Consider the following 13,506-nt stretch of genomic DNA (forward strand, 5'->3'; position numbering starts at 1 on the left):
CACTATCTGTTGATTTCCGGTATACAGTGGTTTTTAATTTCCCACCACTTCTGTGTGTCATGCAGTCAAGGAAAGCTATTGTACCCGATGTGGACTCTAGCTCCATGCTAAACTTAATGTGAGGGTCCAATGTGTTCAGATGTTGAAAGAATTCGTTCACCTTATCCCGCTTTATTACAACGAACGTGTCATCTACGTAACGCCAGAACACCCTCGAATCCGTTTAAAGCTTTCTGTTCGAAGTCTTCCATGTACATGTTGGCCAAAATCGGGGATATTGGTGATCCCATCGCTAAACCTTGTTCTTGAGAGTATATAATTGAGTCAAAAACAAATTGACTGAGGTTGAGGCATACCTTTATGCCTTCAACTATCTCGTCTACGGAGAGTTGCGTTCGTTCTTGCAGCGTTGTGTCTGCCAGTAAAAGTCTTCTCGCTACTTCCACAGCGTCCGCTTTAGGGACGTTGGTGTACATCGAATTGACGTCAAAACTAGCCATCACTTCGTCTGGCTCCATCTGAAACCCAACTACTTGTTTGGCAAAGTCATACGAATCTTGGATGTGTGTGGGTGACTTGCCGGCAAGTGGTTTAAGGATACCTGCTAGATATCTGGCAGGTACCCTTAAACCACTTGCCGGAGGAGGGGGGAAACTCTGGTTATATGTATAAGCAATTCCATCTAGTACGGGCGTTAGGACGAAAGAGCCTTCCAGTAAGCCAAACACAATTATAACAACGGCTGGCAAATCTGCTAAAAATGAGCGCCTGGATCGTTGGGTTGAACACTTTTAATATCAAATGAACGGTCACCTGCAGTTAATCAACCAGATTCCTAACTAGCAACGTAGCCTTGATCACTGAATTTGGAGCTCTTGAGCGTTTCGGAAATGGGCGAATGCCTTTATTCCTTCAAGCGCTGCCAAGAAGCTAGCCCAGACGAACCTTCATGTGCACCGTTCAAAGAGGGAGGTGAAATTCTCCGTCGATACTTGCCTAACTTAAATATCTCTATACGAGAGAAAGAAGTCTTCCCGAACAATAGATGTGAGTCTATATTGGTGCGCAACAGGTTATACTTCGGAAGTTCGCAAACATCATGTAGTGCTTCTATCCAGATGAAAGCGGACGGGGTGCACTCTGAAGTCTTTTCTACAAGAGGTCTTTTCTACAATATGATTGCTTACTGTATTCATTCTGGTGTATTTTCGTTCATGGTTTGATAATTAGGCAAAAACAGAAGGTAACTAAAACTCAGGTATTCAGGTCTTCAGAAGCCAGAGCCTTGACCTGAAACCAACAGGCTACATTTTCCTCAGTTTTGAAATAGAAAAGAAAATGCAAGCCTTAGGGGGTGAGCCGCCGAAGGTCATCTGGTTATCTTTTTAGGCGCTTTGCATCCACAGGTTATTAATTCTTGCATCGAAATATCACTTTTTTTGCACCTGGAGATTGTGCAACAGGTTTCCTGGAAGTTGCAGTAACTCTGACGGTATTGTGACAATCGAAGTCGACACACATGTCTCAAAGACCAGGATTGTTTTTGAGAATTAGCACCACTTATGGCGCAAGGGATATTTATCAAAGAACGTGTGTTTTAGACTACATTCCCGGTTGTATTGTTGTACGTTTTCGGGACTTGGCAACTTTGGGTGGAGGGTCTGAAAACTTTAGGCCCTTGATCACAGATGTCAATGAATTATAGAAGAATTCGCAAAAGACGGTTGTCTGGTGAAGCGGAAGCTGACTGTGTATACGAGTGTATCCACCAGTCCAAACTAAATTGACTGGTTCGTGTTTACGCGTACCGAGGGGAGCACTGTCTCAAACGCATAATTCAGAGTGACGGAAATATGGAAGCAGACAGAATTTGATGCGGCAGAAGAGAAGAATGTCAAAGAAAATTTTGAGTGCTTTTGGTGCCGTTTGCTTCCGACGATGCAGCACACGTGATACTCCATGTGCTGGGCTGTGGTTGTCTTTAGTGCTCTGTTTTCCGGTAGGAAATTATATCTTTAACTTTAGACCGTTAACCAGAAGCAGTATTATGAAGCTGGTCAATCAGAAATGCAAACGTGGTGGAATGAAGCCTTTCTATGTGTAGAAATTGAAATAAACCTATTGCTGGCAGGTGATCCGTTTTGCAAACAAGTAGACGGTTGTGCGTGTCTTCTTCCGTGTCCGGCTTTCCGTCAAGATGTAAACAGTATCGATGCATGTTTAATCTCCTTGACTCTAAATTAACGAAGATATATTATGGGTAAGAAGAAGGTGTGTTGGCAGGCAAAGATAACAAGGAGTTATTGAGAGCATCTAATTTATTAGAAAACTTTCCCCTATCTTTCAGCTTATAAGCACCAATTTTTTGAAGCGGACTGTGCAATGTAAGAGTTATCTGGTTAATTCTCCTTGGGTGTTTAATCAATTAGGCTAATTAACTGCCCTGAAAAGTGCTAAACGTGAACAATTGAAATCCCGGCGAGGCTTCTAATCATACAATCAGAAATTCCACGTAACGCCAGCAAACATGGGTAAAAGGAAGACAAATATGATTTCAGGCATTCTTTCAATAACACTCCATCACGCTGGAAGGAAGAATGTGTTCAAACATCTTTACCCTAGTTATGGCCATCAGCCTCTGGAGAAATTTGCATTGCGAATTTTTTTTTTCTTAGAGAAATATCCATTCCAAAATTCATTGTTTCGACACCGACGGGCTGTTGGTTCTGATGACACCGAAATCTCCTTACAGGATATCAACTTTTACGTAATCACACTGAGTACTTCCCGTAGAAGAGGTACCATCTTTCGTTTCCTATGAGCTCTGGTGACAGTTGGTATTTTTTAGGATCACAGTCGAGATGGAAGCTGAGTACCAACGAAGTTATAGTCTAAATAAGACGGAATTGTGCTTTTTTTGTAGCTTTTACCTTAACCTTATTGGTGCTGGGAAGATAAATAGAGAAAAAGGATTGGAAACATTCCGGGACCCCCTGATAGACTGAGTCTGAAACAAGTTGGCTAATTATTCTAAAAGGTCAGTGGTTCCTATATAGATTTGCCGCAATACTTTGTCACTTGAAGCCGAAGCCAACTGTTGAATGCTACGAGATGGCGCATGCAGAATGCTCAGATTAATACGACTTGCTTCGGCAGAAGGCCTCCTGGACAGGCATGAGAAGTGACACACTGTAGCCTATAAGCGGTGCCAACTGATGAGAGAAGATATAACAGAGGCGACTCATTTCACGGAATCTGTCATATTTTAACAGACATCGGAGAGTACTGGGCACTGAAGTTATGGAGCCTTTCCGGTGATGACTAGCATTATTCAGTACGTTGCGATAATGACAAAACACCTGTGGCACTGGATAGAGATGACAGCCGTGCCAAATCAGCGGGTGACTACGATCGGCGAAGTGATAGTGCGTCACATAGTAGCACACCACGAGGTATCAAAAGTGATTTTAACGAATCTGATAGTGAAATGCCTAACTGTTCACTGCTCCGCACGTGCTAAACGTTCACAAACTATCAGATACGAAAGCAACGGTTTCATTTGCAAAGTAAACTACATCACTGGTACTATTGAACTTACCTGGACTTCGTTCAATTATTAAACGAAAACGAACGAACATTGAAAAACCATTCGATAATTTCGATGTCACTCTTGCATCGAATGTAGGACGGCGATCTGACGTTTGATCAAACGCCACTCGCATGTCATCACTGAAAATCGTTACACCAGTGTAGCTTTACTACCATATTATAGCATAAAGTAAATTCGCTGGCTGTGGATGTGAAAAACGTGATATAATCAGATCAGTAAATAATGTATAAAGGTGAAGAACCGCACTAGTATACTAAATGTGTTCACTTGAGCGAATTTACTGAAATTCATGAATGCGTAGGACACATGGGGAGATAATTTTCAGGACCATTCTCATGCCCGTTATCAAGCTCGTGCGCACTAAAGTAATCGTTACGTTTACTACAGAAGACGTAACAAAAATGGCAGTTTTCCACCTGATTTGAAAGCTTTTTTGAGAGTTGCTTTTGGATTCATTGTATCCCTTCCAGCACAGACAACTTCAGAATCGTGTGAGCTTTTACCATTTTGGAGGCGCTCTCTATTTGGTCATTTATCGCAGGAGGAGTGATGTGTATATCCCTGAATTCGAAACATTATGCATTGTTAATTCCCGGTGAGAATGTCAACCGACGTCCATGTTGAGAAAATACAACTGGGATGATAACCCATAAATTTGTCCCTCAGTTGATATTGCGCGACTGAATCTGTTCGGAGGAGATTTTGACACGAGCTTGAGTTAACAAACTGCACTCTGCTAGATTCTGAGTCATTCAACTGTGTCTTCGTTTTTGTTTGTCATCATGAACGTCGTCACTTCTCGCAGGATTCTCTACTTCATCCGCGTACGAACAGTCTTAGAGCAGTGGCAAAGAACAGATTAGATAAAAATTACTGAACGTCCACGATCAGAAGAATCCCACTTCAGTGTGCACTTGAAATCGTCCGAGATTTCGGTTAAAATCACCTGTGGACCATGTGGTGAGATCGATTATATTTTCTGAAGCTCATGGGGAACCTGACCGTGCAGTTTTCTTTAGCAGATAATAAATGGATTCCCAAAAAATATGCCACAAATCTGACGCAATCATCGGTGTTATTAACGGGCATTAGTAGCAAAACTATGGGGCAGTATATCGTACAGCCCTCTAAAAAGGTTGCTAACAAGCACCAAGCAATCACTACGAAAGTTTTGGTGGGTGGCATTTCCGCATATTGGGAATTTATCTGATCTGTTCAAAATCAAGAAAACTTCACACGAAATTGGATGATGCACAAAGTTTTGCGATTTCCTGGACTCCTCAAAAACATGATCAAACTACTGACTGAAATGGACTGCAGTAGAGAAAAAACATTTTCTAGTTGGACACTGCGTTCTATGAGATATTTTACTTAGAGTGGGGATTACTCTCTTGCCAAAATAAGGTGAGTAAAATGTTGCAACATCGCGCTATGCCTCTGGTTTTTGCGACTTTTATACAATAGTTCACAGTTAATGCTGAATGCTACTCACTGACTCTTCTAAAACACGGGTGTTAGGTATGTCATATGTATCTTATATAAGGCGACCTCACAACCAGCTTACGCCCATTCCACAGAATACGTTTTGTGTCACTAAAATTACTTGTCAAATGTTAAATACTCTCTCGCACTCTGTCTGTCTGTCTATCTATCTATCTATCCAACTACCTACCCAATTATATAACTGTTTACCTGTCTATCACCCTATCCGCCACCTATAATCCTATAAGCTACCTAATCAGTTACGCGTGGTAGTGGCGAAACAATGAAGTTCATCATCATCAGGGACAGCATAATACCAATATTCAACATCAATGATGTTCAATGCATTGAAAGTATATTAGTGCTTTAGTAAATAGACTTGGAGCTCGAATATCAGAAGCGAGAGTGTTACGGTTAAATAGATTACAAAGTTAGGTGCACTTTATGGATAAAATACAGTGTAAAAATTAGGCGTACAAAAGTGGAGATACTGATGAGTTTGCTAGATCTTTGGTAAGGTTGAGCGAGTAGGGGCTGGATGTAATGAGCGTTCATTTGACAATTTCATCACCACACTTGTTCTTTGTTGTCCGTGACCCGAGTTTGTCGGCGCTAGATCCGATGTGGCGTGTTTGTGAGTTGAGCCGGAACTGAGTTCAGAAGTGTATGTGTCTCCGTGATGATAGTGTGTGGTTGACCGTGTAGTGTCATTATACAAAGGTGGAACGTGGTGTAATATTTCGGCGTGTATGAAAGCATCCAAACTCACTGTGTGGATGTTCTGAGTACAGCAGCCAGATGGGGCTAAAAATGGAGAATGCGATGTACTAGCTGGATGTATCGGTAAGTTGGTAGCTCTCAACAGCTGTCCACAGACAAGCACAAGACATAGGTTTGTCAGTTCACTCTCCGAGCCACGGAATATGTGGTCTCAAGGGGTGACATCCACAGAATGCGGGGGTAAAAACATAAAAACACACGAAGGGTGTTGGTCATTGGGATGGGCTATCGATATCCTCTGGATAGTATTCAGGAATGTCTTCATATTCTAACTTTGTGACCGTCACCGCTTCTGATTTCAGGCAGAGGATATTGTAATTAACAACAGCGCACAGTCTGACATCTGTTTGCGCATTACACAGCCCCACTCTCAGCAAGGCTCTGTCCACAGAGCTCTCCGATGGTAAGGACTTGGTCCATCGGATGATGTCCCCTCCATGCCCTATGGTATACCACGGGGTGGAGCATGACCAAACCCTGTGGCTAGAGTCGAACGAACTATCCTGTGCAGTTCTATCCTAGTGCTCTTTCTGGTATATCTGGTTGGTACGCAAGTATTACCGAGCGAGTTCATGCCCGCTAACGAGACCCGCCTGCAAGCGTCGTACGATCAACAAAGAATACAACGCTTCCGGGGCCGGGGTAGGTAAAAGTGTGTCGAAAGGTATTCGCATCTCCCGGCCTGTTGTTTTAAAGGATGGGGTTTGTCTGATAGACGCCTGGATAGCAGCACGGTAAGCCAGTAAACAGCGCGGTGGTGCAGCATCCCACAGCTCAAATATTCGTGGATGATTAAAGCCTTCAGCAGGCCTTTCAGGTTTCGATTTGTGCGCTTCACCATGCCATTGCCCTCAGGGTGATCTGCTGTAGTGCGAGTCCTCTTGATATTCATTATGTGGCACAGCCTTTAAACAAGTTACTTTCGAAGTTGGAACCTTGGTTAATGTGTAGTTGCTAGTGTACAGCTCAGCGCGCGACCAATTCGGTGGACAGCGTTTTGGCCACTGTCCAGGCATCCAGTTTTGGACACCACTTTGTGAAATGATCAACAATCACCAAGATGTATACGTCACCTAGATCCGTTCTGGGCAACGACGAGACAATTTTCATACCAATCAGTTCATTTGGAAACCCAGCCTTTATCGTTTACAAAGGTGTCGGCTCTGCGATCCATTACTTGACCACACTCTGCTCACGACTGACAGAATAGGGCAATATCACACGGCATGTGTCCTGCATGACCTAATTCTTCATGAAGGTGCTTTAAGATTGTTTCGACTCCATTGGTCGGTACGACAATACGACGCAAGTAACTGGGGCTTTTTTGGTAGTATAGGACACCATCAGTCACGCGCAGTGGAAACAGAAGATCCCAAAGACAGCACATCAGATAGCTCCAGGCCGCGATTTCGTCACTGGACCGCCGGTGTTGGTCGTGGAACAGCCGCTCATATATGAGTTTCAACTCGGGACCCGAGGATTGAACCGTGCCTTACTACTCAATTATCGATGAGTGTAAAGCCATCGATAAGACGTTAGAAATCGAGCACAATGGGCGTTCGTCATGACCGCGGATTGGTCGGCGGAACGAAGCATTTGCATTTCCGTGTTGTTCACTCACTGGACGTTGGCTCTCGAAACCGTATTCTTGCAGATACTATTGCCATCTGGCTATTTGGCTCTCGGGATCAACGAAGTTTTGTAAACACACTAGCGATTTGTGCTCGGTTCGGACCAGAAAGCTGCAGCCGATAAGATAATGGTGGAAGTATCGCATGAAGTTTACAAGCTCCAACATTTCCTTGCGTGCTATACAGTATCGCTCCTCTCAATGCAAGAGACTTCGCCTGGCATATGCGGTTACACTTTCCATCGAGTCACCTGAACGCTGAGACAGCGCCACACCAACTGCGTTCTCACTTGCGTCCGCGTCAAGGATAAAAGTACAGCAGACGCCAATATATTCGAATAGGTCAAACTGGGTGGGGAACAAGGCAGTCAAGGATCTGTCTGAATATTTTGGTCTCTTGTTAGGACCAAACACGGGGAGTGTTCCTTAGCAAGAGGGATGTAAGTGACGCAGCTACGAAGCGACGATAATATGAAGCCAGCCACATGAAGCTACGGATCTCATCAGCTGGTTATGTGGTTGGTCACGTCTTAACTTCTTCAATCTTAGTGGGATCACACCGGATTCCGCTGGCTGAGATCAGCCATAGCCCGATTTGCATGAATGGGTCCAAAACAAGTCTTATGTAAGCGCAGTGCTTCAAGACAGTTCTGCTGTTTGCAATGATGTCATCCAGGTAGACTAAGCACTTACCCAGAACCAGTCCATGCAGAGCTGTGTACATGAGGCACTGGAATGTGGTTGAGGCGCTGGTCAATCCAAATGGCATGGTTTGGAACTCATGTAAGCCCGATGCGATCGCAAAAGCGGTCTTGCAACGGGCACTAGGTTGTATTTCTACTTGCCTGTACCTACAGGCTAATTAACCATGGCGCGCCATTTTGCACTACACGTGGAAACAGTAAAGGAGAATCACATGGCGTCTTTTAAAAGATCACGAAACTGGAGTTGGCATGTTGTCAGCATGATTTTCATCAAGGTGATGTTCACATCACGATGCTGACGCGTGATTGTGGAACACAAAATGGGATGGGGACAGTAGGTGCAGAAGTCAAACGTTATTTGTTGCTTCGCAACAGCATGGTGACTTCAGGCATCCCATCTACTTTCTATGGCAATAGGGTGCTGGAAGCGCGCCTTCTTAAAACAAAGTGAACTCAAATCAGAGGATCCATCACCTACGCATCTACGCTCGCTTTTATTCTTGCAGTTTTCTCATCCGGACCAAGCCTTCTGCAAACTACTGTGATTTTACAGGCTTTCCAACTGCAATCTCCGTTAGACCTTACCACAAATTTGCAGGCAACGGTGGACGACCTCTGCGTTTATTCGGTGTTTTCGTACACGGCATCATTATTGCATAAATGCGTAGGCTACACCAATGCCAGCCTAACATTTTGGAAAGCCTTCACGGGCTTTAAAACTAATAATTGGACTACACACTTCATGTGATCAAACCGTTCCGAAAATCTAATTTTCTAGGCAAGCTGCGTGCAGTGGTGTGGGACACGCTACATTTGGTCAAACAAATCATATGACTAGAGTGGAACAGTATAAATAGTTCTCGGGAACAAACTGGATAAATTCAGTCAAGAATGCTGAGACAGCCACTTCTGACACTATCTTGTCTGTGGGTTGTGCTGTATCTCTTTATCATCAGTGAGTACTATTCTCATTTACGACTGTGCTCTTTGCTGAGTTGTACTAATTAGCAACCGTTTTCTAGCTAGTCACAACACGCTTTTGCCCATAACTTGTCAAATACTCTTGGTTAAAGGTAGTGAATTCAACCGGTTTGCAGCTGAAATTTGTTAGCGTTGTGTGGGTTTTTCTCTTATGTTTGCCCACAATATTTGGGTCGGATATCGAGAAACAAAGTTCAGATGTGGTCTCCAAAGTTTAGTCCATTTAGTGGGATACACAGCTGATGCATGTCCGATCGAGTCTCTTAATTCACAGAGACGACGTTCCACGATGACGTCAGCGAAGTAGTAGAACTAAGACACCAGTTGTTTAAAAATAATGAATAATTGTGTAGTTTTTAATATTAAAACGATAACTACAGGACACCGATACTGTATTGGATTTGAATCTTTAGCATATAGTTTGGCACTCTCGCAATATTAAGGCCCAAATAACGCGTATTTAAGAGATCTTTGCCACTCACTGACAAGATAAGAAATAACGTGACGGCTAACTAACTTCACCAACCACTTGGCACCATAATTTTCCGAATCCTCATGATGAAAACCTGGGGAAGGGGATGTAAATCTGAATCACTCTGCAAAAAGCAACCAAGCAACTGGTTGGACCCTTCCTTTCAATATTATAAACGGATCCTTTCAATTCGTCTTTAATAAATGACAATGGTGATAATAACGTCAAATATTCTCATCGATAATGAAGTAACCTACTTGATCTCGTCGGCCTTTCGTATTCGAGAAAAGGGGCCCCGTTCCTGTATGCTTGCAGGACAGGGCAGAAAAAGGGCAATATTCTGCGGAACCATATTTTGTTCTATGAACACTATGTTTCACGCAACCTCAGCGCTGGTAGTTAGGCTAAAAAGCGGATGGTGTACGCTGACATTCAGGTTCGCCTACTCAGAACTAATGTGATGGCTGGTTGTGCAACTCTGAGACTGCTGTTACAAGTCGGGGCTAAATATATCTCTTCCCAAGTCCTCATCGCATGCCCCACACTCAGAATTATTGTATTTCATACCATCGTACACAAACGGTGGAAACGCAATGATCGATTGCATGGTACAAGTAGCAAGCAAAGTCCTGAAGACGACCTTCAACAAGTTTTCATGTAATGGATGCCGATGGCTCCAAAAGACTGTCAGCTCAGTATCGTTTGTCCCGTGAAACCTGAAACGTTAAGTGCGATACAGTCGCCAGTTAAACAAGGTTCTTTGTTTTGTTTTGATTAAAAAGACTTAGAATAAGCTAACGAAGTTGAGAAAGCTAACTACAAATCCCGCAACCTTGAAAAATACAGTCACGAGGTCACTCATGAAACTGATTTCCGACACTCAACTCATAGTTCCTGGTTAAATCTAGCCTGTGAAATCCAATAATGCAAGATAATGGAAACTAGCTGCCCCTGCTGTTCTGTAACTTACGAAACGACTTACCTTGAAGGCTAAATTTAAAAGGAGATTCCGGCACGTAGGGCTGGGACGGTAGATTGAGCCAACCGCACCCGTGTTTTGTCTAGTTTCTTCAATCTCATTTGATGTGGACAGGGGTATTTTGCCCGATGAGACTGTGCTTATCGAATAAAATCATTGTTGAAGGGATTTTCACCTATTCTCTGGATGGTATGTCCTTCCCATTTTCCAACCACATAAAGCCTGTGACGCAGCTCGACGTAAGCTTTTACAATGTAGTAATTCATCTTGACAGGAAGTCACATTTATGCTAATTTTCGTCCCATTTTAAATGCAGCATTTTCTGTATTGGCAATTATAAACGCTGTGGATGCTGTCACGCATTTATCATCGTTTGACCGACTAGCTCAGATTAATTTTGAGAGTTTCAGAATCGGAATGACGAAAGAGCACTTTCCGCTGATTTTTATTAGTTCTTTGTCACCTATACCATATCTGTTCACTTCATGTGCACTCAAAACGCCGAAACGACTTGCATCCGTTGAATTATAAACCATAATATTTCACGAGTGCCGTCGTTGCAGACATCAGAACTTGGCTACCATTACTCTGTACATCAGTCCCGATGCTCTTACGTTATTCAGGAGGACTTGTAAAGGAAATTACCTCTGTAGTAAGCAGCATGACATTTTTTTATTATTCCGCGTATATTTTGTTTGCCGCTCCAATAAAACTAACTGCATATGCATTACTATCTATTCATTACTAACTATATGCATTACAGTTCAAAAAACAGTTGGAGTAATCAAGTTTTTAAACAAATTATTGACTTATTTTTAATGACAGAAACAACTGGATAGGGCGAAAAAGCGGAGTGAAAATAAGCTGATTATTCTTGACTTCTACAACGATCGGTGTGGGCCTTGCAAAAGTATAGCTCCAGTCTATGAACGTCTGGCTGCGGAATACAGGGACGTCGTGTTTCTCAAAGTGAACGGAGATAAAACCAGAGTGAGTCATTGAATTGCTTGGTTAGTATGACTGTTGGAAGTAGACTGACCTCGGCTTTAAGCGAGTGCCATTCTTCTGTAAACCTAGTCAGTATGTTTTAGACCAAGTCTAGCAATTGCTTGATTAGTACGCCAATTACTCCAGATACTAACTTTATTTTCCTTCAGTTGTGAATATGGTCGCAACAGTTTCGACCAAAAAATACTGGTTACGTATTTTTAGATATATATATATATTGTCAGGTTTATTTTTGATATGTATTAATAATCCACTGTTCACTGTTTGTCTCTTTTGGCTAGTCCGAGCGTACAAAAAGTGGAAATCAGTCCCCCTTTGTCTAACAGTCCATAGTAAAACCCTAAGAAGGGACTAATGAATTCCCTCGAAATCGCCTATTGTGGTTTCCTTAATTCATTGAGCAGAGAGTGATTAGCGTGGCCTCTCTCGTTTGCGTGAATACGTACTTTTTTGAAAGATATTATTTCTGAAATATTTTACTCTCTAGATGGGTAATACTGACAAGCTCGAGAAGAACGCATATGGCGATCGATTAGTTGCAGTAATGCAAGGAAAATGCAGCGTAACTTTTTCTGAGTGAGAACGATTCTTGACAGATTGTGACAAGTGTTTGTGACTGTATCTCAGTGACTGCTTCATATAATATTTTACATGCACAGAGGGCATATGCGAACTTATAAAGTTTCCTAGTTAACAGAATCTGAGCCATTCTTGCCGAAAATACCTGTGGTGGATATGAGGTAGAAAGTTTAAGTGCACGACGGTAGATAGTGAGGGATTTGTTTTGTGAAGACTTATAGGTTACGGGCTTATCAAACTAGACAAGCTTAATGTAGTTGAAGAATGCTATATATATTTATTGGAGAGTTGGCCACCTGTATCAGGCCTCTGCGATTCTAGTGGACGATCTGATCTACATCAGAACCAACAACTTTCGTGCAGCATAAAATTTGGCTCCCCACAAACCATGGTTGACCTAAAACTGTGTGCAGACGTTTAGAGATTTGATCACTGTTAGCGTGCGAATCGAAATAGGCGACCAGCTCGTGACGTATGCTGCCATCACCAATAGCTTGTTGACCATTTTTTCGAACACCAAAATGGACTAATATTTCGAGAAAACGTTCCAAAATGTGTGTGGACACACTTAGTTCCACTGAGTTACAGAGTTCTGGTTTTGATATTTCTAGGTGAAATTAATAAAGATATAGATATGGTCAAGTGCACACTGATTCTTCACATTCCGAATGGATTTTAAACCATCACGATTTCAACTCGTCTGTCGCAATCAATTTTTACAAATTTATGGAAATGTTATGGTTGATGTAGTGTCGGAAGTTACATTTTAATTCTCGCCATTAAATGAAAAATGTACTCGTGTTTTTTCTTCTTCCTTGATCTGCCCAGGATGTTTCAACAATATTCGATTTCTACCATTACCCAACATTTATCTTCTTGAAAAATGGGCGGGAAGTGGACTCATTCACTGGAGCCAGAGAAGACGTTTTACGTTCCAAAATCAACCAGTACAAATGAGGGTGAATGTCCATTGCCAAGTGGTCCAAAAAACTGTGTTAATGGAACGTTTACGTATTCTAAAGTGACACTACAAATGGATCAGTAACTTGCTTGCACCGTTTATTGTTGAAACCATTTTTTGCCTTGCCAGAGTAAATGTTTTGTGGTTTCTTTGGGAAATTCGTTACATTTCAAAGTTGGGGCAACATTCGAGGGCTATCATGCACCAATTTTCAACGGATACTCATATTTATGGCGAGAAGATTGAGAACTTCAAGATCGAATCGCCGTGTTCTGAATTTCCTACGAAAAAAACATAAGATTTCGTTCTATGATGCTCTC

The 13,506-nt window shown here is 42.4% G+C and overlaps 1 protein-coding gene across 1 annotated transcript; it reads left to right on the top strand.

Annotated features, from left to right (window-relative positions):
* Positions 1–11,463: 11,463 nt before the first annotated feature.
* On the top strand, positions 11,464–13,182 carry T265_14376 (hypothetical protein; the record flags this gene model as incomplete). Its single annotated transcript, XM_009173381.1, has 2 exons — positions 11,464–11,628; positions 13,054–13,182. Coding segments are annotated over 2 exons (294 nt in total), but the record flags the coding sequence as incomplete, so codon positions are not given.
* Positions 13,183–13,506: the final 324 nt, after the last annotated feature.

This window comes from Opisthorchis viverrini (assembly GCF_000715545.1).
Source record: "Opisthorchis viverrini unplaced genomic scaffold opera_v5_183, whole genome shotgun sequence".
Lineage (NCBI taxonomy): Eukaryota > Metazoa > Platyhelminthes > Trematoda > Opisthorchiida > Opisthorchiidae > Opisthorchis > Opisthorchis viverrini.